The sequence below is a fragment of the Fusarium keratoplasticum genome, chromosome 1 (assembly GCF_025433545.1).
Source record: "Fusarium keratoplasticum isolate Fu6.1 chromosome 1, whole genome shotgun sequence".
Lineage (NCBI taxonomy): Eukaryota > Fungi > Ascomycota > Sordariomycetes > Hypocreales > Nectriaceae > Fusarium > Fusarium keratoplasticum.
In genome coordinates this window covers 6,305,378-6,329,886 of record NC_070529.1, presented here as the reverse complement: position 1 = coordinate 6,329,886, position 24,509 = coordinate 6,305,378, and the positions used below count along the sequence as shown (strand labels likewise).

Sequence of the window (24,509 nt, the reverse complement as noted above, 5' to 3'; positions counted from 1 at the left end):
GGACCCGCGACGCGAAAGGCAGAAGCATCGGCCAAGCTCGAAGCTCAGACATGACGATGCTTGCCAGAAAATGTTATCTTATCAATGCGCACGTGACTGCTGCCTGCCAGGTATCACCTCCATCGCCAGTTTGAAGAGCACAATATTGGCTGATGACCAGTCATTATATGTTTTTCTCAAGACAGTATGCGAACTTAAATACTTGATGATCATATTTTTGCTTTGAAATACTGTTTCTTCATTTGCTTGTGCTTGGCATAACAGTCTTTGTCGATATCTGTCAGCAATGTGGCAATCACCAACATGGGCTGTCTGACAGCCAAGGGTCCCTGGAATTCGGATATGGGGCCTCATCAGCCACGTCAACACCCAGATGAATATCTTTGCCACGCAATTGAAAGCAGGGCGAGATGCAAGTATGAAACTTGCGGAATCCTTGATTTGATACAAATTGTAGACGTCATCCAAGTCGTTCCTCGAAGCGTTCCGAACGCTTTGTTGGTGTATGCGCAGCGTGGAGGAATGTTACACATGGGTAAAGTCGGTAATTGTGGCTGAGGTTGAAGCGTTCAAGCTTTCACGTCTGCGAACATAAAATCATGTACTAGCAAGAGGATAAATGTTCAAGCCCGGTATTTCCTTGTTCTAGCTATGATCTCCTGTTCACATACGGACAACATCTCTCAAACATGATCAACTTGACATGAAGATTGTTGATGTTCGCTGACCCTTGCAACGGTGTGTGTGGCTGCGTCTGTTTCTGGGGCAATGGGCTAGATTGGGCGTCAATAAATGGTGTGCAACCAGAGGACAACACAACAGCCCCAGTGGAGGGCAGCGATTTCGGGTCAGTGGCACCGCATTTTACTCGATTTAATATCTGATAGAACCCCTCCTTTCCCGAAACGAAACCTGCCATTGACTGTCACAACTCTTTTTGTTTTTCTCCGACAGCTTACTACGTATTTGCTGTCCATCCGTCGCAGTAGGTCCCCTTGACTCCCCATAATCTCCCGCTCCAAGCCCCTCAACCCCTGTCCATCAGGTGACAGGCGCTTGTTGACTTCCACTTCCTTCCCCTCCACTCCAACAAACGAAACAAGAGCCTCTCGACAACAAGGATTCAATTCTGGCGATAGCTACAGTACCTACTTGGTGCCTAGTAGTGTCAGACTGATCTGTTGCTCTTAGACCCTCTGTTTCTGGACTTGGACTTTTTCAAGTTCTCGGGCTCTTCTTGTGGCACCTTCCCGCATTCACTAACCGTCGCTGCCTCCTTCAGAAAGAACAAGGCAGTCGCTTTGTTTCCTCCTTTATCCACGCGACCACCACCGAACGCCTCTCCTCCAGTTGATACCCGCCACTCTACCCATCACTTTGATTCTTTGGTATGTTCATTCTTCGTACAAAAGGAGCCTCTGGCTTCTGCCCGCTACGGCTCCTTGAATCCCTAAACCAATATGGAAGCCCCGAAGCGCTCCCGTTTATTCCAGAAGCTAATCGCCTGGATAGTCCAGGCCTTAAAACCCAAGAAGAAACGACACACTCCTCCCGAAAGATACCCCCTCTCGAGCTCTGCGCAGTACCAATTCTCCGACAACCACATAATCATGGCCGACGAAGATGACTATAGCTCCATCCCTTTGCAGGACCGCTTCCCCCACAAGGTACGCGCTTCAAACCCCTCCCCCACGAAGCTCCCGGCTGACGAGATGCATGAATAGGTCTGGAAGGTGAGAAAAGGAGCATACGAAGAAGCCGCCAAGCTATTCGAGAAGTCCCCCGACGAAGCCGATCCGTGTTTCCGACCGTTTCTGAACGACCCTGGCTTGTGGAATAAGGCCGTCCTCGATTCGAACGTCGCCGCCCAACAAGAAGCTATCATCGCCTTGTGCGCATTCCTCAAGTTTGGTGGACGAGACTGCTGTTTGAGAACGCGAAACCAAACCATCACTCCTATTGTCGAGAAGTGTCTCTCGTCAACTCGAGCCGCTACCAAGCAGAATGCTATCGAAGCTCTGCTCCTCTACATCGAACTCGATGTCGCTGGGCCTGTCATCGAGGACATGCTACCAGGCTTGTCAAACAAGGTCCCCAAGAACGTCGCCGCGACCCTACACGCCCTCACACAAATCTTCCACAACTACGGATGCAAGATCGTTGATCCTAAGCCTGTTCTCAAGGCTCTCCCCAAAGCCTTCGGTGCTGCCGACAAGAATGTCCGTGCTGAAGCCACAAACCTCACAGTAGAGCTCTACAGATGGCTGCGGGAGGCTATGAAGCCCATGTTCTGGGGTGACCTGAAGCCCACCCAACAGACAGATCTGGAGGCGCAGTTCGAGAAGATCAAGGCTGAGGGCCCCCCTAAGCAAGAACGTCTGCTCCGATCGCAACAAGAAGCCATCGATGCTGCACCTGAAGGTGGTGAAGAGGGTGTTGAAGGCGAGGAGGAGGGCGAAGATGTTGGTGAGATGGACGCCTTCGATCTGGCAGAGCCTCAAGATATTACCAAGAAGATCCCGCCCAACTTTAGCGACCTGCTCGCCTCCTCGAAATGGAAGGATCGAAAGGAAGCCGTCGACGGCCTTCACCAGGCCCTCAATGTTCCTCGAATCAAGGAGACGGATTTCAACGAGATTACCCGAGGACTGGCCAAGTGCATGAAGGACGCTAATGTTGCGGTTGTTACTCAAGCTGCATTCTGTATCGAAGCTTTGGCCAAGGGTTTGCGCAAGGGTTTCGCCAAGTACCGCACTACCGTCATGCAGCCCATCATGGACCGCCTGAAGGAGAAGAAGGCCACAGTTGCCGACGCTCTGGGTGCCGCTCTTGATAGTGTCTTTGCTTCTACTGACCTGACTGAGTGTCTCGAGGACATCACCGCTTACCTGAGCAACAAGAACCCTCAAGTCAAGGAGGGCACCATGAAGTTCTTGATCCGATGCTTGCGAACAACGCGCGATGTGCCCAGCAAGCCAGAGCAAGCCACCATTTGCGAGTCCGGCAAGAAGCTGTTATCCGAGTCGAGTCCTGCGCTTCGAGATGGTGGTGCTGAGATTCTCGGTACCGTCATGAAGATTATTGGCGAACGTGCCATGACACCGCAGCTTGAAGGCCTGGACGACATCCGCAAGAACAAGGTCAAGGAGTTCTTCGAGACAGCTGAGGTCAAGGCCAAGGAGAAGCCGAAGCCTAAGCCTGCTGCTGCACCTAAGGCGGCTCCGCCCAAGAAGGTAATGGGTGGTGGTAAGAGGCCGATGGCCAAAAAGGCTCCTGCCGCTGCTGTGATGCCTCCTGAGGACCCTCCCCTCGCCCCTCAGCCTACGTCTCGACCAGGCGGACCAGCTAGACTTGGAAAGCCTGGTCTTGCTGGACTCAAGGGCCCTCAGAAGAGGACTCTGGGCGGACCTGGCTCCCCTCGTCGAGCCCCTGCAGCCCCTGTCATGCCCGCCGAGGATGAGCCAGCACCGGCACCTCAACCTCGTCTTGGCCTCTCCCGTGGACTGGCTGGCCGCTCTCTTGCGAAGCCTGCTGCAGCGCCACGCCCAGTTACACCAGCCTCACCCCCGCCTCTTACTGGTATGTCCGCCGTGGACCGTGCCGAACTCGAAGAGCTGCGAACAGCCAATGAGCGGCTTCTCCGCCAGGTTGACGAGATGCGCCAAGAGAGAAGCAAGTTCATGTCCGAGATTCAAGAGCTCAAGAACCAGAACGCTGGTCTCATCGAGGACCACACACGAGATGTGCTAAGCATCAAGGCCAAGGAGACACAACTCGTGCGAGCGAGGAGTGATGCGGAGGCTACCGAGCAGGTTAACGATCGACTGAGGCGTGAACTTGAACGACTCAAGAGGGCCTTGAGCCGCGCCGAGGCCGAAGGGATGCACAGCCCTGGCCTTGCTTCGCCCACGCACGACGATGTCTACCGAGACAATGGACCTGGGTCTGCGAGCCGCCATAGAATGAGCATGACCAGCACCATGTCTGAAGAAAAGGAGAATGGCGAGCCCATGGTTCCTCGTAACAAGTTGAGTCCCGAGATGCGATATGCTGGCAGCTCGGCATCATCAGGCCGCGGCTCTCCGGCTAGAGGCTTCAGAAACGTTGCATCCTATCGCGATGACGACCACTCATCCGGCATTGCCCAACGACCAATGTCTTCACTGCCCCAGCCAACAGGTGGCAATGGTGTTGAGAGCTGGAGAAGAGCAGCCGAGGTGACGAGCCAATTGAAGGCCCGAATTGAACAGATGAAGGTGAATCCACTCTCTGACGAGACATTGCCTCCAGACACTGACATTTCCCTAGGCTAAGCAAGGGCTCGCTCGACCCTGATAGACTAACAAGCTCAAAGTACGGATCCGTTTGCTGTAAGACTTTGTAATGATGATGATATTTTGGGTGGTTCATCGCGGAAAAAGCTGGGGGTGGTATGGATCTGGGACAGACACGGTCCTGGTTCTGGGTTGCATTTTACTACGGCGTTGGAACTCAATACCACCATCTGCTTTGCTTCGAGGGTCTGATAGAGTTTTTATACACGAGGGCCCATGGCTGCTTTGGGATTCTGCGAAGCAATACCCGCGGCGGGTCAGAGATACCTAGTTGATTAATGCATCATATTGATGAACCTGCACTGTCTACATAATGTTGAACCCGTCTACTAATGGAGAGTCACCTCTTGAACATCCAGCGCCTGTTGAAAGATGGTGGTCAAAACCTTGATGAATCGAATATTCTTGTCATTATCGCATTATCTGAGAACAAAAAGCACTAAGATATCAGGCAACTCCGCTGATCGCTACTTGTTATACATGGCTGTTCCGCCGTCATCAGGTCGTGGTGTTGAGATCCAAATTATTCCTTCTTCCCGCCCTTGGACTCGGTGTCTTTGGGCTTGTCATCGTCATCTTGCTCCTTGGACCCCTCGTCTTTGTCCTTGGGCTCTTTCTCTTCGCTCTCCTCATTCTTCTCGCCCTTGCTCTCATCGTTGCCCTTGCCCTTGCCCTTGTCCTTGCTCTTCTCACTCTCCTCCCGGTCTTTGGATTCCTTCTTGTCCTGAGCGTCCTCCTTCTCATCACTCTTCTCGCTTTTCTCCTCACCCTTTTCACTGTCCTCGGTCTCTGTCTTGGCTTGGTCATGGCCCTTTTCGCTCTTCATATTTTCTTGCATCTCTTCCTGCTTCTTCTTCTCATCCTCCTTGGCCTTTTTCTTCTTCTCTCTCTTCACACGCTCCTTCTCCTCCTCCTCCAACTTGGTCCAGTTGGTCTTGGTATCAGCGATGCCAGGTCTTGAAAAGTTGTCGCTCAGACCGTGACCACTGAGGGAGTCTCCCTGGCGGATCTTGGCCCTGCCCACCAAAGAAATGAAGATGGCGAGGCCGACCATGGCAGTCAGGAGGAAGCGGTAGGTGCCGTACCATTGAGGTGCCCAGCCACGGGTGGCGGCTCTAGAGTCGGCGAAGTAGAGGGCAACAAAGGCCATAAATTGCGTGGTGAGGGCATATTCGACGGGCAGGAAGAGAGTCGGCCACGCGATGATGGAGGCGGCCAGACCCATGCCGTAGCGGAAACGAGTGCGTTCACGAAGGGGCTGCTTCTCGGCATATTCCAGACCCTATTGAGCGCTATGGTTAGTTTGTGTGGCATAGACTACTGCGCACTTAGACACTGACCCAGTGGATTGCTCCTAGGAAAGAGATGATAACAGCACCATATCCCAGCTGAAGGGGCTCGATGATGCTCAACAAGTGCTTGGCTGTTTCATGATCCACAAAGATGGTATCGTAGAATGCGTTCCCGGTAGGCCACTTCTTGTTGAGATCCCAGGCGAGGAAAACAGTGGAGAGAGATGTTGCCATATAGGGCAGTGTGCCAGCCAGGCCGAGGATGTGCGACTCGCGGGGAACGCTTTTGAATCGAAATGTGTCTTTGACAATGTCCTGTGACTCGAGTCAGCAGTATTAAGGGAGAAAGGCTTAATCATCTTACTATGTCATGCTTCAGCTCGCCGGCCATGTCATGTTCGCCGGTTGGGGGCGCTTGAGGTTCCTCGAGAACATGGCGCACCGAGCTCTGGGACGAGACTTTGCTTGGGTCTGACCCTAGCAATTCTTGTCCACGCTTACGTTCGGCCTCGCGATCGATGGTTCGATATGGAGGAGGAGGGTCCTTGTTCTCTTTGTCGGATTTGCTGGAGAAGGCAATACGGGCTGGTTGACGGAGGAGAGGAGCAATTGCGAATCGAGGAGATGTTTGAGTTACGAGCTTGACCGTGCTAGGGGACGCTCCAGAGGCAAGATGCCATAGAGAGCGAGAGTAGGAACGGAACATGGCGAATGCGCGGAGAAGCTACTTTGATGAGCCCTCTTGTGATGGTGGTGGGGATAGCGCGAATGGTGAACTTATGGCACGCGAGCAATGTACGAGGAGGGAATCGAGCTGACGACTGAACAGGTAGCCTGAGAGCTGAACGGAGCTACTAGTAAGACAAGCTTGACACAAAGAGAGCGAGGTGTTTGAAAGAGGGAGATGTCAAAGTTGAAGATGGTTGCTCTAAGAGCTGCCTGAAGGAGAAAGGCAGGCACAAGAGCTTCTCCAAACAGCCAAGATGGGCATCTACGTAATGGCCATGACCCCCGTGCTTGCTTTTTCTACAATTGAATTCTGTCACACGTGTGCCTCTCCCGCCCGGGACCGGCCAAAGCCTGTGTTCCTGCTCCTGTCACACAAAGCCATGATCGCGATGTGATGATTGCAGCTGCTTATCGTGACGTCATGAGAGTTCGTTCTGGGGAAAGCTTTTAAGTGGGCTTGATGAACACCAAGGAACTCGACTGCAGATGGGCCACCTGCAGGTTGAGATGGAATGCAGCTGTTGAAATGAACATATACACAAAATATTATAGAGATGATCCAATTTCTATCAAAGTAGTGAATGCCTTCATTCCTCCTGAGCTCATCACTCATGAATCGGCCGTCATCAACGAGAAACCGATGCCCCCACCTTTACCTATTAAAGTGCTGGCTTCCGCTTCCTTCCCCCAGGTCTGTTTAGCGCCTGAAACGCTGGCCAAAGCTCCCTAACAGCCAGGCTCGACAGCACTGAATTCGAGGCCCACCACAGACCAGACCGGTACCTAGATCCCCACTCTGGCGCTGCGTGGTACCAAGTACCTTCTTGGCTGTTGGGCGCTTGAAATGGTAACAGCGTCATACACGCCACACCATTCCCTCTCCAGCCCAAGGCTGAGGTGCTGCTTCCCACTTTTGCTCCGGCCAGAGTCTGTGTGCTGCGTCACTCTCTCACGCTCGCAGAGGCAACACGCACACGCAACCAAATCCATCCATCCTTGATCCTTCACACGACGCGAGAGGGACAATCCGCGATACCTTCATACCGTTTACCCCTAGAACCCTCCCATCGCTCGAAACCGTCTCCGACCCTACCCCCGCTTCATCTTCCCCGCCGGGCTTCGAATTGCCAGAGTCCACCGAGACCTCGGATGGCACCCCGTGTCTACGATACGCATGCCCAGCGACAGATGACGCTCCGATAAAATACCTCGTACGAATCCTACCTTTACTTCCCCGGCCCGGGTTACGGCCGAACCGCCGCCAGAATGTTGGAAGGCCTCGTCGCCGGCCTGCTCAACCGCTTTCTGGGCATGTACGTCAAGAACTTTGATCCTGCCCAGCTCAAAGTCGGTATCTGGTCGGGAGATGTCAAACTACGAAACCTAGAGCTGCGCCGTGAGGCCCTGGACCAGCTCAAGCTTCCCATCAATGTTATGGAAGGTCACCTCGGCGAACTCACCCTCATTATCCCCTGGTCCAACCTGCGCGGCGCCCCCGTCAAGGTCTTTATCGAGGACGTTTTTCTTCTGGCCAGCCCTAAGGAGGAGGCTGAATACGATGAAGAGGAGGAGGAACGCAGGAAACAGCGGCTCAAGATGGAGAAGCTGGACAGCGCTGAGTTGCTCAAGGAGAGAAACCAGGAAGGCATGAGCCAGGAGGAACAAAAGAAGAGCCAGAGCTTTACGCAGAGCCTGGTTACAAAGATCGTCGACAACCTCCAGGTCACGGTCAAGAATATCCACATTCGATATGAGGACTCCATCTCAGCACCAGGACACCCATTCGCCCTGGGCGTTACCCTCGAGGAGTTCAGCGCCGTCAGCACAGACGGCCAGTGGAAGCCCACCTTTATCCAGGACTCGAGTTCCGTCACCCACAAGCTGGCGACTTTGGGCGCACTTGCTGTGTACTGGAATACCGATTCAACACTACTCGGAACTGGCCGTGAGGCCGCAACGCCCTCTTCAGAGATGCTCCCACACGATGAGATCGTCGAAAAATTCAGGGAGATGATTGGAAAGGGCGCCGAGAAGAATACTAGCCACCAATTCATTCTGAAGCCTGTCAATGGACAAGCCAAGATTGAGCTCGACAAATCGGGCGACATCAAAGTGCCCAAATTCAATGCGAACCTATTGTTCGAGGAGATCGGTCTTGTCCTGGATGATGACCAGTATCGAGATGCCTTGATGATGGTCGACCTTTTCCACTACTTCATTCGTCACCAAGAGTACAAGAAGTTGCAACCAAAGGGGGTCAGACCCAAGGAAGACCCCCATGCATGGCTACAGTTTGCCGGTAATGCGGTGCTATCCAAGATCCATGAGCGCAACCGAAAGTGGTCATGGGATTACTTCCGGGAGCGTCGTGATGACAGGAAAAAATACATCGAGCTATTCAAGAAGAGGAAACAAGGGCAACAGATGTCTCCTGAGGACACTGATGCAATAAACTCCCTTGAGTGGAAACTGGGCTATGAAGATCTGCGGTTCTGGCGATCTCTGGCCCGCAACCAGCTCAAAAAGGAAAACGCCGAGGCTCTCAAGAAGCAACCACAACAACAGGAGCAACAGCAACAAGGCTGGCTCTCGTGGGTGTGGGGTTCCAAACCCCAAGAGAAGATCGGGCAGAATGAGGAGAATACGCAGATGACTGAGGAACAGCGACAGGAGCTCTATGAGGCCATCGACTGGGACGAGAAGAATGCTCTTGCGGACGAGGTGGACGTACCGCGAGAGGCCATCAAGATGTGCATTGAGACCTCCCTTAGCACTGGAAGTTTCACTCTCAAGAGAAACCCCCACGACAACGCATCAGACTTGCTTAGTCTACACTTTGATGTATTCAAGGCCAAGGCTCTTCAGCGAAAGGACTCCCTCCTTGCCAACGTCAGCCTTGGTGGCTTGCGTGTCAACGATGGTACCACTCCTGACACACTCTACCCTGAGATTGTGAGGGTCAAGGATGCTCCCGATGTCAAGCAGCGTCGAAGACTCTCGCTGGCGGAGCTCGAGAATGCAGAGGAAGATCCCTTCTTCCAGTTCGAGGTCGAACAGAACCCGCTCGAACGCGAGGGCGACATTGCTGTTGTTGGAAAGATGAAGCCTCTCGAGGTCATCTGGAACCCCAACTTTGTTGTTGGCATTGCCGACTTTTTCAGACCCCCTGAGCGTCACATGGAGTCTATCACTGCCCTCATGGAGAGTGCTGGTGCTACTGTTGAGAGCATTCGGGAACAGACTCGAGCCGGTCTTGAGTTTGCTCTTGAAGAACACAAGACGATCAACGCCGAGCTGGATCTTCAAGCGCCCCTGATTATAGTGCCCGTCAGCATTACTACCGAGGACTCAACTTGCTTGATCGTTGATGCTGGTCACATTCATGTCAACAGTCAGCTTGTCGACCAGGACACCATGAAAGAGATCCAGTCCAAACAAAAACAGTCGTACAGCGACGAAGATCTCAAGCGGCTCGAATCGGTCATGTACGACAAGTTCATTGTCAAACTGACATCGACTCAAGTTCTCATTGGACCATCCATTGAGGAAACCAAAGCGCAGCTTGTTGACAAGGACGATGAGGCCCGGCTTCACGTTGTCGAGCAGATCAATGTCGACTTCACTGTCGAAACCTCGATCCTCCCGAAGGCCCCCAACCTGACCAAGTTCAAGGTCTCAGGTCACTTGCCGATGCTTCACGCCACTGTTTCGGACTCCAAGTATAAGAACCTCATGAGAATCATTGATGTGGCGATTCCCAAGTTTGGTGAACCATCACTACCTGAACCACAGCCGGAGGGACAAAAGGAGCAGTCTCGACCTCGACTCAAGAGCACGGCGTCTAATCGTTCCCGAAGAAAGTCTCATCGTGAAAGGCGGCAATCCACGCCGTTCCCGTTCATGGCCCAAACTGCTGTCGTGCTTGACGATATGGACGAAGATGACGACAACTTTGAGGACGCGGACGATGGAGGCGGTGTTGAGCAGCTTCGCATTCAGCAAAGGATCTTCGAGTTCAAGTTCAAGGTTGACACCCTCAAGGGTTCACTTTATCGGAGTGACCCTGACCAACGAAAGCCCGATTCTCTCCTGGTTGAACTGGTCGCTGAGCGGTTTGGCTTGGAGTTTTACACAAGACCTTACGACATGGCAGCCGAGGTCTCACTTGGCTCAGTCACAGTGGATGACTTTGTGGACAACCCTCCTGACGAATTCAAATCCATCATCTCGTCGGGCGATAGCGATGATCTCAAGGCAGGTCGAAGCCTGGTTCACGTCAAGTTTATCAAGGTCAATCCACAGTCGCCCGAGTTCATGCCTGTCTATGAGGGCGTCGAGACCAACGTAACCGCCAAGGTCTCGACAATCAACCTGATCGTCACCCGAAAGACCTTGTTGACGCTTCTGGATTTCATCCTCGTTACTTTCACCAATAACGATAGTCAGCAAGCTGGCCAGCCAGGCGGCCCGCAGTCCCTCCTGGACAACTACGATGATGATACAGCAAGCGTCGATGTCTCTTTCAACACCACCCCTCCACCAAACTCTGGTTCTATCCGGGTAAAGGTCGACCTCAAGAGTATCAGGCTGATCTTGAACAACGATGGTATTCGACTCGCCACGTTATCATTCAACAAGGCAGACGCTGGCATCTTCCTCCGGGCCAACACGATGCGCATTTCTGCCCGACTCGGCGACCTCTCCCTTGTTGATGATGTGAATCTCGGCGTCTCGGAGGACTCCCATCTTCGCCAGCTCGTGACTATTCAGGGAGATGACTTGGCCGACTTCCGTTATGAAACTTTTGACGCCAACAATTCCAAGACATACCCAGGATACGATAGTTCCGTGTTCCTTCGCGCTGGTTCCGTCAAGCTCAACTTTGTGGAGGAGCCATTCCGCAAGATCATTGATTTCTTGGTCAAGTTTGGCAAGATGCAGGCCCTGTACAATGCCGCACGCCAGGCTGCCATGAACCAGGCCAACCAAATGCAGCAAAGCCCCAGCCGCTTCAAGTTTGATGTTGTGGTCAACACCCCCATTGTTGTCTTCCCCCGCGTCGTGAAGCCGGGTCGACCTGAGAGAGACCTGATCACAGCATACCTGGGTGAGATCTACGCCCAGAACAAGTTCGCACCTCTGGATGACAGCGAGGATTCCGAAATTGCAATGAAGCTCTCGGCTGGTATCCGCAATATCAGGCTCACCTCAGACTTCCATTACGCTGATGATGTTTCTGAGGAGCTTGAGATGATCGACCATGTTGATCTTGGGTTCAACATCACCTATGCCGAGCACAAGTCTGGAGTCAAGAGACCCGAGACAGAGATCGAGGGAACCATGTCTGATTTCAACCTGCGGCTTACCCAATACCAAGTAAAGTTCCTCATGGAAATCTCCAAGTCGGTACCTGCAGCATTTGCTGGCGAGGGCAACGATAATGAGGAAGAGGCGGCCAAGGCAGTTGACGAAGGGACCCTGCAGCGCGCCCGAACACTCAATACGGAAACGGACTCTGGCGATGATCAAACGCTGGTCGATCTCGGCCCCGAACTCAGCTCTATTGACCAAGCCTGGACAAAACTCGATCTTGTCTTCCGTATCAACACGATCGGACTCGAGCTGATCATGGCAGAAGAAGATGCACCCGTTCATGACATTGCAAAGTCAAGTCTTTCACGGTTCTCGCTTGACGAGACCAAGGTCAAGACGAGGATGCTCTCAGATGGCTCACTTGAAGCGGAGTTGCTCATCCGGTCATTTACCATCTACGACAGCCGACCCCGAGAGACAAACAAATTCCGTCGCATCATGTCATCGATGAACAAGGAAGTGCAGCAGCTGATGGCGAGTGTGACCATGTCGGGTGGCAAGGAAAAGAGCCTGATCGCTATGGCCACCATTGACAGCCCTCGAGTCATCTTTGCACTCGACTATCTGTTTGCTATCCAAAAGTTTGCCGTGGAGGGTTTGACTGTCGAGGAGAGCAGCCCGATGGATTATGAGAGCATGGCTGAGACTACCCCCGAAGAGTCAGACACCGACTCTCTGCAAGTCACATTTTCGGGAGATAGTGCTTCACGGCCTCGATCACAGCTTTCACGGCAGCAAAGCACCGACGTCGCTCAAGTCGAGGAAAAGAAGGAAGAGCCGTCGATGAGCATCGCTTTCCGAGTCAATTTGGTCGATGCGCAAGTCATCCTCATCGCGAACCCTCTGACCTCGAGCTCCGAGGCGATTGTGCTTTCGATCAGACAAATGCTTCTTTCTCAGCAGCATGTCCTGACCTTCCAGGTGTCTCAAATTGGAATGTTCTTGTGTCGGATGGACAGGTTCGAGACGTCTCGTCTTCGAATCATCGATGACTTCTCGATCCAGCTCAGCATGGACAGCTCCAAGCCTCTGTCCACCAGCATCCATGTGGATGTTGAGCCTCTTGTGCTGCGACTATCACTCCGCGATATTCTTCTCGTGCTTCAAATCGTCAGCAAAGCAGGAGAGCTATCCGGAAACGAACCAAAGCAGGCCAAGGAAACCCCTGCTGAACAGAAGGCCCGGGAGTTGCGCAACGCTGGCATGAAGCAACGATCTGCCAGTGGACGTGGACAGTCTACCATCGCTGGTCGAACAAAGGCGACTGCAGCCAGCCATGCTCCTAGCCATGCCGTTGATTCCAAGGCAAAGCAACAAGCTCAGCAAGTTGCCCAGCGAAGACATGAGGAGTTGTCGGCTACAGTAGAAGGCATTCGTGTCGTTTTGATTGGCGATGTGCACGAACTTCCCATTCTTGATCTTGGCATCAAGAAGTTCAGTGCGGCTGCTGAGAACTGGTCTTCGAACCTGAAGGCCGAAACTGCCATGGACCTTTACTCCAACGTGTACAACTTTTCCAAGTCCAGCTGGGAGCCGCTCCTGGAGCCATGGCAGGTGGGCTTTGGCGTAGCCAAGGACACTGTCTCTGGTCTTCTTTCAGTCGATGTTGCCTCCAAAAAGGTCTTCGACGTGACCATCACCACGGCCACGATTGCATTGGCATCCAAGTCGTTTGACTTCCTGACGACTGAGCAGGATGTGCTGGACAAGCCCCGCGGAGTTGAAGCACCCTACCGCATCCGAAACTACACTGGCTTTGATGTCGTTGTCCACTCCAAGAGCCCAATCAGCGATGAGCCCATCAACCTTCGCCTGGAGGACGGCAAGGAAGCACCGTGGAGCTTTGAGCACTGGGAGAAGATGCGAGAGAATCTTCTCACCGAGTCAAACCGGAACTATGTCAACATCCAGCTCGAGGGCAGTGGGTTCGACCCTGTTAAGAACGTCCGACTCAATCGGGAGGGTGAGTATCTTTACAGCCTACGTCCCAAGACGGATAACGTTCTGCATCGACTGTGTGTTGAGGTGGAGCTTGGAACCGAGGACAACATCAAATACGTCACCTTCAGATCTCCCCTACACGTTGAGAACGCAACACAGATCCCGGTAGAATTGGGTATCTACGATGCGCAGGAAGGCCATCTGCTCAAGATTGAGAAGATTGCGCCTGGTGACTCTCGACCGGCCCCAGTTGGTGCTGTGTTTGAGAAGAGGGTTCTTGTTCGACCTGATGGTGGCTTTGGCTACCAGTGGAGCAACGACCAGCTGTTCTGGAGGGATCTGCTCAAGCGACCTACGAAGCAGGTTGTGTGCAAGGGAGAGAATGGAGATCCGTTCTACTTCCAGGTCCATGCACGCTTCGACAAAGCTAACCCGCTGACCAAGTAAGTTATTTCCCTTGATGGTGACGCGCCGATTCTAATGTGGCTAGGCAATACCCGTACATGAAGATCAAGCTATCAGCGCCGGTGACACTTGAGAACCTCTTGCCGTACGATTTCAAGTACCGCATCTACGACAAGAACACCAGAAAGGACTGGACCAACTTCCTGCGAAAGGGTGGTGTCAGCCCTGTTCATGTTGTTGAGCTCTCCCACTTGCTGCTCCTCAGCATCGACATGCAGGACACAGTTTTCAAGGCGAGCGACTTTTCGATCATCAACCCCGGAAATAATGAGGACTTCCGCAAGGAAGGCAAGCTTGTTGTAAAGGATGACCAAGGACTACCTTTGAACCTGTCTCTGCACTACTTCAAGATTCCCAACAGCGGTGGTGCGTTCAAGGTCACAGTCTACAGTCCCTATGTTGTTCTGAACAAGACTGGCGTGGATGTTCGAGTGCGCGCCAAGGGATTCCTCCAGCAAGCAAAGCCGGCGGCGGGACAATTCCCTCTCATGGACACATCGGATCAGGAACGTCCCAAGGCGTTGCCCTTCATGTTCTCTTATGGAAGCGATGATCACCGCAACCGAGCACTCCTCAAGGTCGCGGATTCTGAGTGGAGTAAGCCCCAGAGTTTTGACGCCATTGGCAGTACTTCTGAAGTTGTCCTCAACTCGCCAAACAAGAACAAGGAGATCCACGTGGGAATCACGGTCAAATCGGGCGAGGGCAAGTATAAGTTGACCAAGGTTGTCACCCTCGCGCCACGATTCGTGCTGCACAACAAGCTGGGCGAGGAGATTCTTGTCAGGGAGTCGAGCTCGTCTGGATACCTCACTCTTGGACAAGGAGCTCTCCAGCCCCTTCATTTCATGCAAAAGTCCAAGGTGAAGCAGCTGTGCCTCTGCTACCCTGGTGTCAACAACCACTGGACTTCGCCCTTCAATATTGCCGACATTGGTACGACTCATGTCAAGATTGCGAAGGCTGGACAGCGGCAATTCCTGGTCAGAGTGGAAATTCTTATGGAGGATTCTACCGTCTTCTTGAACCTTAGCATGGAGACCAAGAGCTGGCCATTCTCTATGCGCAACGAGAGTGACACCGAGTTCATGTTCTGGCAAGCCAACCCCAACGTGGACGAAGAAGGTGTCGAGGATCGCAGTGGCTGGAGACAGATCCGGTACCGCCTACCACCCAGGAGCATCATGCCCTACGCCTGGGACTTCCCCGCAGCCAAGTTCCGTGAGATTATCATTTCAATCAACGGTAAGGAGCGACATGTCAAGCTGGCCGAGATTGGAAACCAGATTCCCATGAAGTTCACGACTTCTACAGGGCAGCAGAAGATCATCGACATCAATGTTGCTGCAGATGGACCGAAGCAGACCATGATCTTGAGCAACTTCCGCGCCAGCAAGAGCATGTACAAGCCGAAGACGTTGTCTAGGACCAACACCGGCCCAGAAGCCTTCGAAGTCAAAGATCAGGACACGGGGGCTACTTTCCGTGCTCAGCTCAAGCTTGCGGGTATCGGTGTGTCTCTGGTGAACGCTCAGATGAAGGAGCTCGCCTACTTGACCCTTCGAGATGTCCAACTGCGCTACAGCGAGTCTCCACTGATCCAAACCGTTTCGATGGCGATCAAGTGGATTCAGATCGACAATCAGCTCTACGGTGGTCTCTTCCCAATGATCCTGTATCCCAGTGTCGTACCCAAGAAGGCGCAAGAGGTGGAAGCTCATCCATCGCTGCACGCCATGATCAGCCGTGTCAAGGATGACTCGTACGGTGTGCTATACATCAAGTACGCAACTATTTTGCTTCAGCAGATGACGGTTGATCTAGACGAGGATTTCGTCTTTGCTCTTCTTGACTTTACCAACGTTCCCGGTGCCAGCTGGACGATGGTGGACGATGAAGGCAAGCTGTGCGATGAGGATCTTGACATTCCCGAGCCGACACAGCTGCAGGCTGGTCAAGACATTTACTTTGAGGTGCTCAACATCCAGCCGATGCAACTTGACCTCAGCTTCATGCGCACAGAACGAGTGAATGCTGAGGACAAGGGTTCATCGCGCAACCCCATCATGTTCTTCCTCAACGTCATGACCATGGCCATCGGTAACGTCAACGATGCGCCAATCCGCTTCAATGCCCTCATCTTGGACAATGTGCGGGTAACAACTGCAGTGCTCATTCAGAATTGCTCCAGTCACTACAGCCAAGAGGTCATGTACCAGATTCACAAGATCTTGGGATCTGCCGACTTTTTGGGTAACCCAGTGGGCCTCTTCAACAGCATCTCATCAGGTGTGACGGATGTCTTCTACGAGCCGTACCAGGGCCTGATCCTGTCGGATAAACCAGAGGAGTTCGGGCTGGGCATTGCAAAAGGCGCCGCTTCATTTGCAAAGAAGACGGTGTTTGGCTTCAGTGACAGCTTCTCCAAGTTCACAGGCAGTCTAAGCAAGGGTCTTGCAGCGGCGTCGCTGGACAAGCAGTTCCAAGACCGGCGACGTATCACAAGAGCGCGCAACAGGCCAAAGCACGCCTTGTACGGTGTTGCTGCGGGTGCCAACAGCTTTATCACAAGCGTCGCATCAGGCGTGGGCGGACTTGCGCGCAAGCCTCTGGAGGGTGCCGAGCAAGAGGGTGCGCTGGGCTTCTTCAAGGGTGTCGGCAAGGGCGTGATCGGGTTGGCAACCAAGCCTGCTGTTGGCGTACTGGACATGGCCAGCAACGTCAGCGAAGGCATCCGCAACACAACAACAGTGTTTGACGGGCAAGAGTTGGATCGCACGCGATTCCCGCGGTTCATCCCACATGACGGCATCGTGCGGCCGTACAACCCGCGGGAAGCTCTCGGGCAGTACTGGCTCAAGCAGGTGGACAACGGAAGATACTTTGACGAGCAGTACATTGGACACCTGGAGCTGCCCAAGGAGGACATGGTGGTGATGGTGACATATGCTCGGATCCTATTGATCCGATCCCGACGATTGACTAGCGAGTGGGACGTGCCGCTCAAGGACATCCAGACGATCGCCAAGGAGCGGACGGGAGTGAGCCTTGCGCTGAGAGGAGGGGCTAATGGACCGTTTATCCCAATCGGCGAAGGCAGCGAGAGAGGGTTCCTATACAAGATGGTTGGAGTGGCGGTGGAAGAGTTCAACAGAAGATTCAGGAGCGGAGAGTAAACACAGAGTAAACGAAGACACGGGACATACGCACGGCGATGGTAGTTTGTTACAGTAGGGCATGGGCATGAGTGCGACGGAGTTTGGAGTTATTGTTAGATTGCTGCGGTGAATACGACGAGTGTGTTGCAATGATGTGCTGGGTATTGGCGCGTACAGGGCGTTGTGTGAAGCGTGATACGTGTAAATGGCCGACGCGGGCTTCAATGTCTCGGTCTAGAGCTTGTTGCAATACAGCCCAAAGATAATAGTATCTGGACTATCTGATCTTTGTCGGGAGAGGGCGAAGTCCTAACCGGAGATGACCGATGGAGGACAAGAGATGTTGGCTTGGCTATATCTCTAAGGGAAGGAGATTTTAACTGTAAAGGGTGCTGTTTATCTCGGAGAAGATGTCTTGGCCGGGGCAGCTAATCTCGTGGGTAAGCCAGATATTGGCAGGCAGTGTAGCCTCGGCACATGCTAGGTTTCTGTAGCTACTGTAGCTGGCTGAGCTAGGTAGATGACCTGCCTACCTAGTCGCGTGTAACCCGGGGGCGGGGGTGGGAGGGCTATCAAGGGGTGGCAAGATCGGGGAGGGAGGGATGGAGGGAGCAGGGGATGGAGATATGGGGGCGGCGGCGGCGGCGACGTTTATCTCGGGGCATGTTTGTTTGGACTGGGGAAGAGATATGAGATATGGGGGAGGGACGGAAGTTGATCGAGAGTAGGGCTCTTGTGTGGATGGTGCCGGTAAGCCACTTACAAAAGGGACCTTTAGGGACCTACCCAAAGGGGACACAGGTGAGGGATGTGTAGACAAGGGTGTCTATTTTGGGGATAGGTGCCGAGAGGGATGAGGTGAGAGGCGGGATACCGCGACTTGGTGGTGATGGCGTCGAGGTGAGGGCGCAAGACAGAGAGATTGAATGAAGTTGAGATTGAAGACATCACGACAATCAAGATACACTGTTCAGCTGAAATTGCTGAGTTGTTCTAATCAAGATAGTCGGGTAGCAGCAGAATTGGAGTTTACCAGGTAAACGGACATGACCTAGAGCCGGACGGTCGGGAAGGATCCAAGATGGTGACCGAAGACCGACGAGGAGCTACACAAGTCCCCCGCTGCCTGCAAGCTGCAAGCAGTGAGCAAGCAAGCAGTGAAGGGGTTTATCAGGTGTCTCTGATTGGCCGGAGCTGACAATTGAAGGATTGCCAGTCGCGTGTCATTGATATCCAGTCGATCCAGCTGGAGGAGCAGTTGGCTCTCACGGACCAAGGCCCTTTTGCTGAAACCCACCATTAGTTACAGGGGAGCTAAACCCGCTACAGGCCTTCTCCGTAGTGGGGTACAGGACGTCAGTGGACCATTGGCGCGCCGCGGGTAGCGTGCATTGGCAGCAGCGGGACCCGGCTGGGGCGCTTTCAACTCAGAGAGTGATTGGTGGGAGGGGGGTTGTAGGGCTCCAGCATGGGGTCAAACGTTCCAGCAACCTTCCAGAATAGGAATCGAGGGGTTGAGGTGCGGCCGAGTAGACGCCGGGGGGAGTGGCGATGGTTTTCTTGGTGTTTTTTTTGTGAGTGAAGTGTTGGTTGTGGGAGCCAAGAGTGTCGATCATTGATAGAGAGAAGGAGGTGGATGGAAGTTGCCAGTGTAGAGGTAGTCAGCTGACCTGGAACACTGTGCCGCCCCAGAGGAAGGAGAAGAGATGAAGCAGAGTTGAGCATCTCCAACAACTACCCCTACAGTACCTGGTCATGATAACCTCGCCGCAAAGCAACCTCCCCTCGTTCGAGTCAAGCAACCACATGGTCAATCAATGGATGGACGGATGGCCCACCAGATTGCAGAATTTGTCGACCGACACACCGGCCCGGGGTGTGCGCAGTGCGTGCCACGGACGGAGGAGGCGACCAGCCGTTGGCACTGCGATAAGCTTCGACATGGATGTGCCGTGCAAGGTTTAGATCCCATGCCGCGATAGTTTTTTTTTTCTTTGTATCTGTGTCTGTCTCTGCTCGCGTGAGACCAGACCAACAAGGGATCGTCCATTGATTCGGGGTCCGGGGTTGCGTTGCTTCCTCCGGTGTCACCCTCTCCAATCTCTACAGCTACGCCTCCCACTCCTCCCAGTATTAAACAAGCCTCCATCCCCACCGTCGGTCAAGATGATCCTCTCTGTCGCCGCCGATCTGACTGTCCTCTCTTCTCAAGGGCCCGGGTCGCCTTCCTCATTCTAGGCCAAGCCTAATCGCAACCCTTCAACTCGAGCAGCACGTCGCGAGCTTCAACACCACCGCTCGCACTTAAACAGTCCAATTGACCTCTCTCGTCGTCGTCATGGCTGAAGCTACTCCCCCCGCCGCTGCCAACGCGCCCCGTCTCAGCTCGGATCCCGCCCTCGAGGCCGAGAACCAGCACCGCCATGAGCATCACAACCACTCGCCGCGCGTCGACGCCGACGGCGGTCACCAGGACCCCGTCTACTACACCGAGGGGACCAATGCTCAAGATGCGACCGCCGTGCCTCATCAGGGTCATCTCCACAAGCATGGAGTAGACGCCGTTCCTGTTACTTCGATGGAGAAGACTGGCCATGGAACTCCCCCAGACTACAGTGACCATGAAAAGACTGAGGCTGGTGTTGTTGCCTCGACTGGTGATGACAGCGAGCGACACCGGTCTGGAATCTTGGGTTGGTTGATCCGACATAAGCGACCCATCATTCACCTCTTCCTCTTCATGCTCTTCACTGGCTGGTGGATGGCCTCTCTTATTGTTCATCGCAACGATAAGAACTGGGTTGTTCCCTTCCTTCTCTGGCTCGCCATTACCCTCCGTCTGATCTTCTTCCACGTCCCGATCCGATACGTCTCTGGTCCTATCCGCTGGACATGGCAGCACACGGCCGTTGTCGTCTACGACATGATCCCGGCCAAGCTCCGCACCCCCGCCGGTGCCTTTGTCGCCATCGCCACCATCCTCGTTGGCTCGTTTGCGTCCGAAGAAGTTGCCGACAACACTCGCGAGAACAGAGCTGTCAGCTTGTTCGGCATAGCCGTTTTCCTCTTTGTTCTCTGGGTCACCAGCCGGGACCGCAGACGCATCAACTGGCGCACTGTCATCGGTGGCATGCTTGGACAGTATATCATCGGTCTCTTTGTGCTCCGCACCGGCGCCGGTTATAGCATCTTCCGCTTCATCGCCCTCCGTGCTGCCGATCTTCTCGGGTTCGCAAAGGATGGTGTCATCTTCCTCACAAACCCTGACGTTGCGGCGACCCCGGGATTCTTCTTCGGCGTCATCCCGGCCATCATCTTCTTCATCTCCCTGGTCCAGGTTCTGTACTATATTGGCTTTGTCCAGTGGTTCATCATGAAGTTTGCCACCTTCGTGTTCTGGGCCCTTGGTGTCTCTGGAGCTGAAGCTGTCGTCGCTGCTGCTACACCCTTCATCGGTCAGGGAGAGTCTGCCATGCTGGTGCGTCCATTTGTGCCTCACATGACCAAGGCCGAGATTCACCAGATCATGACTTGCGGTTTCGCCACCATCTCGGGTTCTGTGCTCGTCGGCTACACTTCGCTCGGTCTCAACGCGGAGGCCCTCGTGTCGTCTTGCATCATGTCCATCCCAGCCTCGCTCGCCATCTCCAAGATGCGATACCCTGAGACCGAGGAGACCCTGACTGCCGGCCGCGTCGTGATCCCTGAGGATGATGAGCACAAGGCTGAAAACGCCCTCCAGGCCTTTGCCGATGGTGCCTGGTTGGGTATCAAGATTGCGGGAACCATTGTCGCGTCTCTTCTTTGCATCATTGCCCTTGTCGCCTTGATCAATGGCCTCCTCACTTGGTGGGGATACTACATCGACATCAACGACCCCAAGCTCACTCTGCAGACCATTCTGGGCTACTGCTTGTATCCTGTCTCGTTCCTGCTGGGTGTCTCTCGCGAGAGAGATGGGAGTGACATCCTCAAGGTTGCCAAGCTCATTGCTGAAAAGATCATCACCGTAAGTTTCCCTCCAGTCTCTTTGAAGAAATTGTGACGAATAACACGCTGCCATAGAACGAGTACAATGCATTCAGCGCCTTGGCCACGAGCGAGTACTACGCGGACCTTTCCCCTCGATCCCAGCTCATTGCCACCTATGCTCTCTGCGGATTCGGCAACATTGGCTCTCTGGGTATTCAGATTGGTATCCTCGGTCAGCTCGCGCCCTCCAGACGTGGAGACGTGTCCAGCCTGGCCTTTTCTGCTCTGTGCTCTGGTGTCCTTGCTACCCTCACGTCGGCCAGTGTCGCTGGTCTGGTCGTGACGACCCAGATTTCTGATTTCACTCGCGCGGGCAGCTCATAAGGGACTGGGCCATGTTATATGATAATAGCTGTGGTTACTGTATGGCGTAGGACTGGGGATGAGTGACCACTTGTACATCCGTATATGTCCTGTAGTACCTTGCATGCATTTTACGTTTGGCCGCGATAGATTGGCCTTGATTTTCGCAAACCAACATGTTCTCCTCTCCTCGCGTGATCTTGCATGTACGTACATACATGTAGATTGGGTCCTGTACGTAGATTCCCACTCAGACGCAACGTTGCAGACCCTGAGGATTCTTCTCCACACTCGTCTCGTCTCGTCCCATGCGAGCGAAACAGGGCCCACGGCATCGTACCACCGGCTGTTGACCCAGCACAGGGCACTGAGGGGCCAGCCTTGCGGTACAGAGGAAGTGGGTTGACGATGGTAATATGGAGTAACAAGCGGGGGGAGAGCTAATCACTTCAAAGTACATAGAGTGAACCTCGATACATCGGTGTATACACCCATTGACATCGAACTCATGCCGACAGAGCTCCCGAGCACATGAGCGGCGTCAGAGATTTCCTATTAACCTTTCTAGTAAGCTGCTGGCCCAGTAGATAGACTCGGTATCGTAGTTGTTTAGACAGCGCTTTAACGGGCCGGCTCACCGAGATGCCACATCTTGCCGTCCCAGTTGAATCGAGGTGGTGTGCCACACTCTTTAATGTACAGGCCGCATGGCAGGTCAAGGGTTTCGCAGGAAAGATAGCAAGAGTCCTTGGATCAGATCTCGCAGTCAAAGAACTCGCCGACGCTATCCAAGCATGAAATCGTCGAGAGCCGAACCTGATTCGCCAACGACGTAGTCCGCATACACCTCAAGTAGCCGTCGTCGATTATCTCGTTGTAGCGGACCTTGACGTTTGCCACAGTCACGCAGCGAGGTTTCAGTTCGTTGTTGTAGTCGAGGGCTTCGATCTGTTCGCATCTGTCCGGAGTGAATGGGCATGGATCTAGGCGTTCGTCGTCGTCAGAGACGGGGTCATATGGCGGTGCCTTTTCATCGTCCTCGTCCTCGTCGTTCTCATCATCACCGCCATCATTTCCACCACCCCCTGAGCCGTTGTCGTCCTCTAAGTCTGCGTCAAGCCAGTGATAAAGGCTGATTTATGCGTTCACAGCACCTCCTCGCCAAACGGCAAGACAGTCAGCCAGTACTTGACCGCGCCGCCGTCGTAGAGAACTGGGAAGTCATCCTGACCGTCGCCGTTGAGGTCTGCGAATCGGATCTTGTAGCCGTCTTCACGGATTCTCTGGCCTTTGCGTATCGTGGGAAACATGCCGGTGTCGAGGTACGCTTTGACGGCGCCGCCGCTGTAGATGATGAGGCAGCTGGCTCGTTTGACTCCGTCGACGTCGGCAAATTCAAGGCGCAAAATGTAAAGATTCTCACCAAAACCTGGATGAGAGAATAGCATGGGAATAAATGTGCCTCTGTGATAGTGGTGGATACAATATATGTTTGAGGCAGAGAGGAGAGGTTTGTGTTGGTTTGCCTGCTCTGTTGCAAATGCTGACATAAATAACCGCACACTGTTTGCATACATAATGTTACACAGGGTTGCATATTATTTTGGATCCCTACCTGACCCCAACCCCACATCTTCACCAGTCACCAACAACACCATGACCGCCTTTCACCCCTTCCCTCGTCTCCCCCAAGAGATACGCGACCTCATCTGGGAAGAAGCCGCCAAATTTCGAACCGAGGAGCCCGGGGTCCACTTCTTCACCATCTTCAACAGCAGAATCGAGAAAGAATCCCCGCCCTCGCACAGTACAAGCTCAAGGGACCCAGCAGATCACGTCTCGCCGCACCGAGGCGTAAAGACGGAGAAGGATTTTCGTGGACAGAGGGGAATGCGTCCATGTATTTGGATCGTGGACTTTGGACGGCATGCAGTGATTCGAGGGCTGCGATCATGAAGGCTTCGGTGATGACCATGTGCTCCGGATCGCGCACTTGTCAAGCATGCGACTACATCAGCTCGGATGATACCGCCGACATGGCCAAGCTACATGACGGACCGCAGACAGGAAAGTTCATGCTGGACGGGCACGAGCAGGAGATGATAGTCTGGTCCGAGAACGACCTGTTTTGTCTTCAACCTTACAAATGGAACACCCTCACCAGGATCAGCCCACAGCACGCGGCCATTTCCCCCCGACAAGGCAAACTGCATCTCAGGCACGTCGCGTTTGAACTGCCGCACGACGAGATAATCAACCTCTCCTGCGAATACTACTACCCTCAACCCGACGAGAATGCCCCCGAGCCATCATCCCACCCCATGCTAAAGTGCATGAATGACCTCATCGACGACGAACGTCTCCGGCACATTAAAAACGTCTGGTTGATAGACTACGAACTCAAGAGAGCGAACCCGCGACCCGCCGCGCGACAGTTCTGCGCAAACGGGCTGAGGTTCGTCGAGGTTACGGAGCGGGATGCCGATGAGTGGACTGACCGTCGGGGGGACGGTAAGGATGCGCTGGAGTTTGTCGGGTGGCTGAAATACTTGAACACCTGGCAAGATGAGAATGCTCCTCCTGAATTTGGGGTTTTGGCGTGTGAGGAATGCTGAGGGAGGTGGTGGGAGTGGAGAGCCTCAAGCTGATAGGGGCTTACAACAGAGACTTCTCATGCTGCCGTGATGGTTGCATGGAGGAGCATGGACACAGATGCCATTCCAGCATATCCCATCACCTAGTATATCAGCGTCACAATATAACATTCTCGCAGCTGTGACATAACCTTGTACACATGTTACTGTATTCATTAGGGATTATACTAAACCGTCATCATCATATCCACGTGTATCCTCATGTATCATCCATCCCCCTTTTCGTCT

The 24,509-nt window shown here is 53.6% G+C and overlaps 5 protein-coding genes across 5 annotated transcripts; 4 read left to right on the top strand and 1 right to left on the bottom strand.

Moving 5' to 3' along the window:
- Window positions 1-1,460: 1,460 nt before the first annotated feature.
- Window positions 1,461-4,335, top strand: NCS57_00187200 (uncharacterized protein; the record flags this gene model as incomplete). The annotated part of the gene is made up of 3 exons (XM_053051920.1): window positions 1,461-1,667; window positions 1,725-4,256; window positions 4,309-4,335. The coding sequence occupies 3 exons, from the start codon at window positions 1,461-1,463 to the stop codon at window positions 4,333-4,335; spliced, it is 2,766 nt and encodes a 921-aa protein (XP_052920435.1).
- A 522-nt stretch (window positions 4,336-4,857) lies between these two features.
- Window positions 4,858-6,332, bottom strand: NCS57_00187100 (uncharacterized protein; the record flags this gene model as incomplete). Its single annotated transcript, XM_053051919.1, has 3 exons — window positions 4,858-5,616; window positions 5,675-5,941; window positions 5,991-6,332. The coding sequence occupies 3 exons, from the start codon at window positions 6,330-6,332 to the stop codon at window positions 4,858-4,860; spliced, it is 1,368 nt and encodes a 455-aa protein (XP_052920434.1).
- Window positions 6,333-7,621: 1,289 nt separating this feature from the next.
- Window positions 7,622-17,310, top strand: NCS57_00187000 (Vacuolar protein sorting-associated protein; the record flags this gene model as incomplete). The annotated part of the gene is made up of 2 exons (XM_053051918.1): window positions 7,622-14,112; window positions 14,160-17,310. 2 exons carry the CDS (start codon window positions 7,622-7,624, stop codon window positions 17,308-17,310), a joined length of 9,642 nt encoding a protein of 3,213 aa, XP_052920433.1.
- Window positions 17,311-19,630: 2,320 nt separating this feature from the next.
- Window positions 19,631-21,648, top strand: NCS57_00186900 (uncharacterized protein; the record flags this gene model as incomplete). The annotated part of the gene is made up of 2 exons (XM_053051917.1): window positions 19,631-21,301; window positions 21,358-21,648. The coding sequence occupies 2 exons, from the start codon at window positions 19,631-19,633 to the stop codon at window positions 21,646-21,648; spliced, it is 1,962 nt and encodes a 653-aa protein (XP_052920432.1).
- A 1,931-nt stretch (window positions 21,649-23,579) lies between these two features.
- NCS57_00186800 (2EXR domain-containing protein) lies at window positions 23,580-24,242 on the top strand (the record flags this gene model as incomplete). Its single annotated transcript, XM_053051916.1, has 1 exon — window positions 23,580-24,242. One exon carries the CDS (start codon window positions 23,580-23,582, stop codon window positions 24,240-24,242), a length of 663 nt encoding a protein of 220 aa, XP_052920431.1.
- Between the last annotated feature and the right edge of the window lie 267 nt (window positions 24,243-24,509).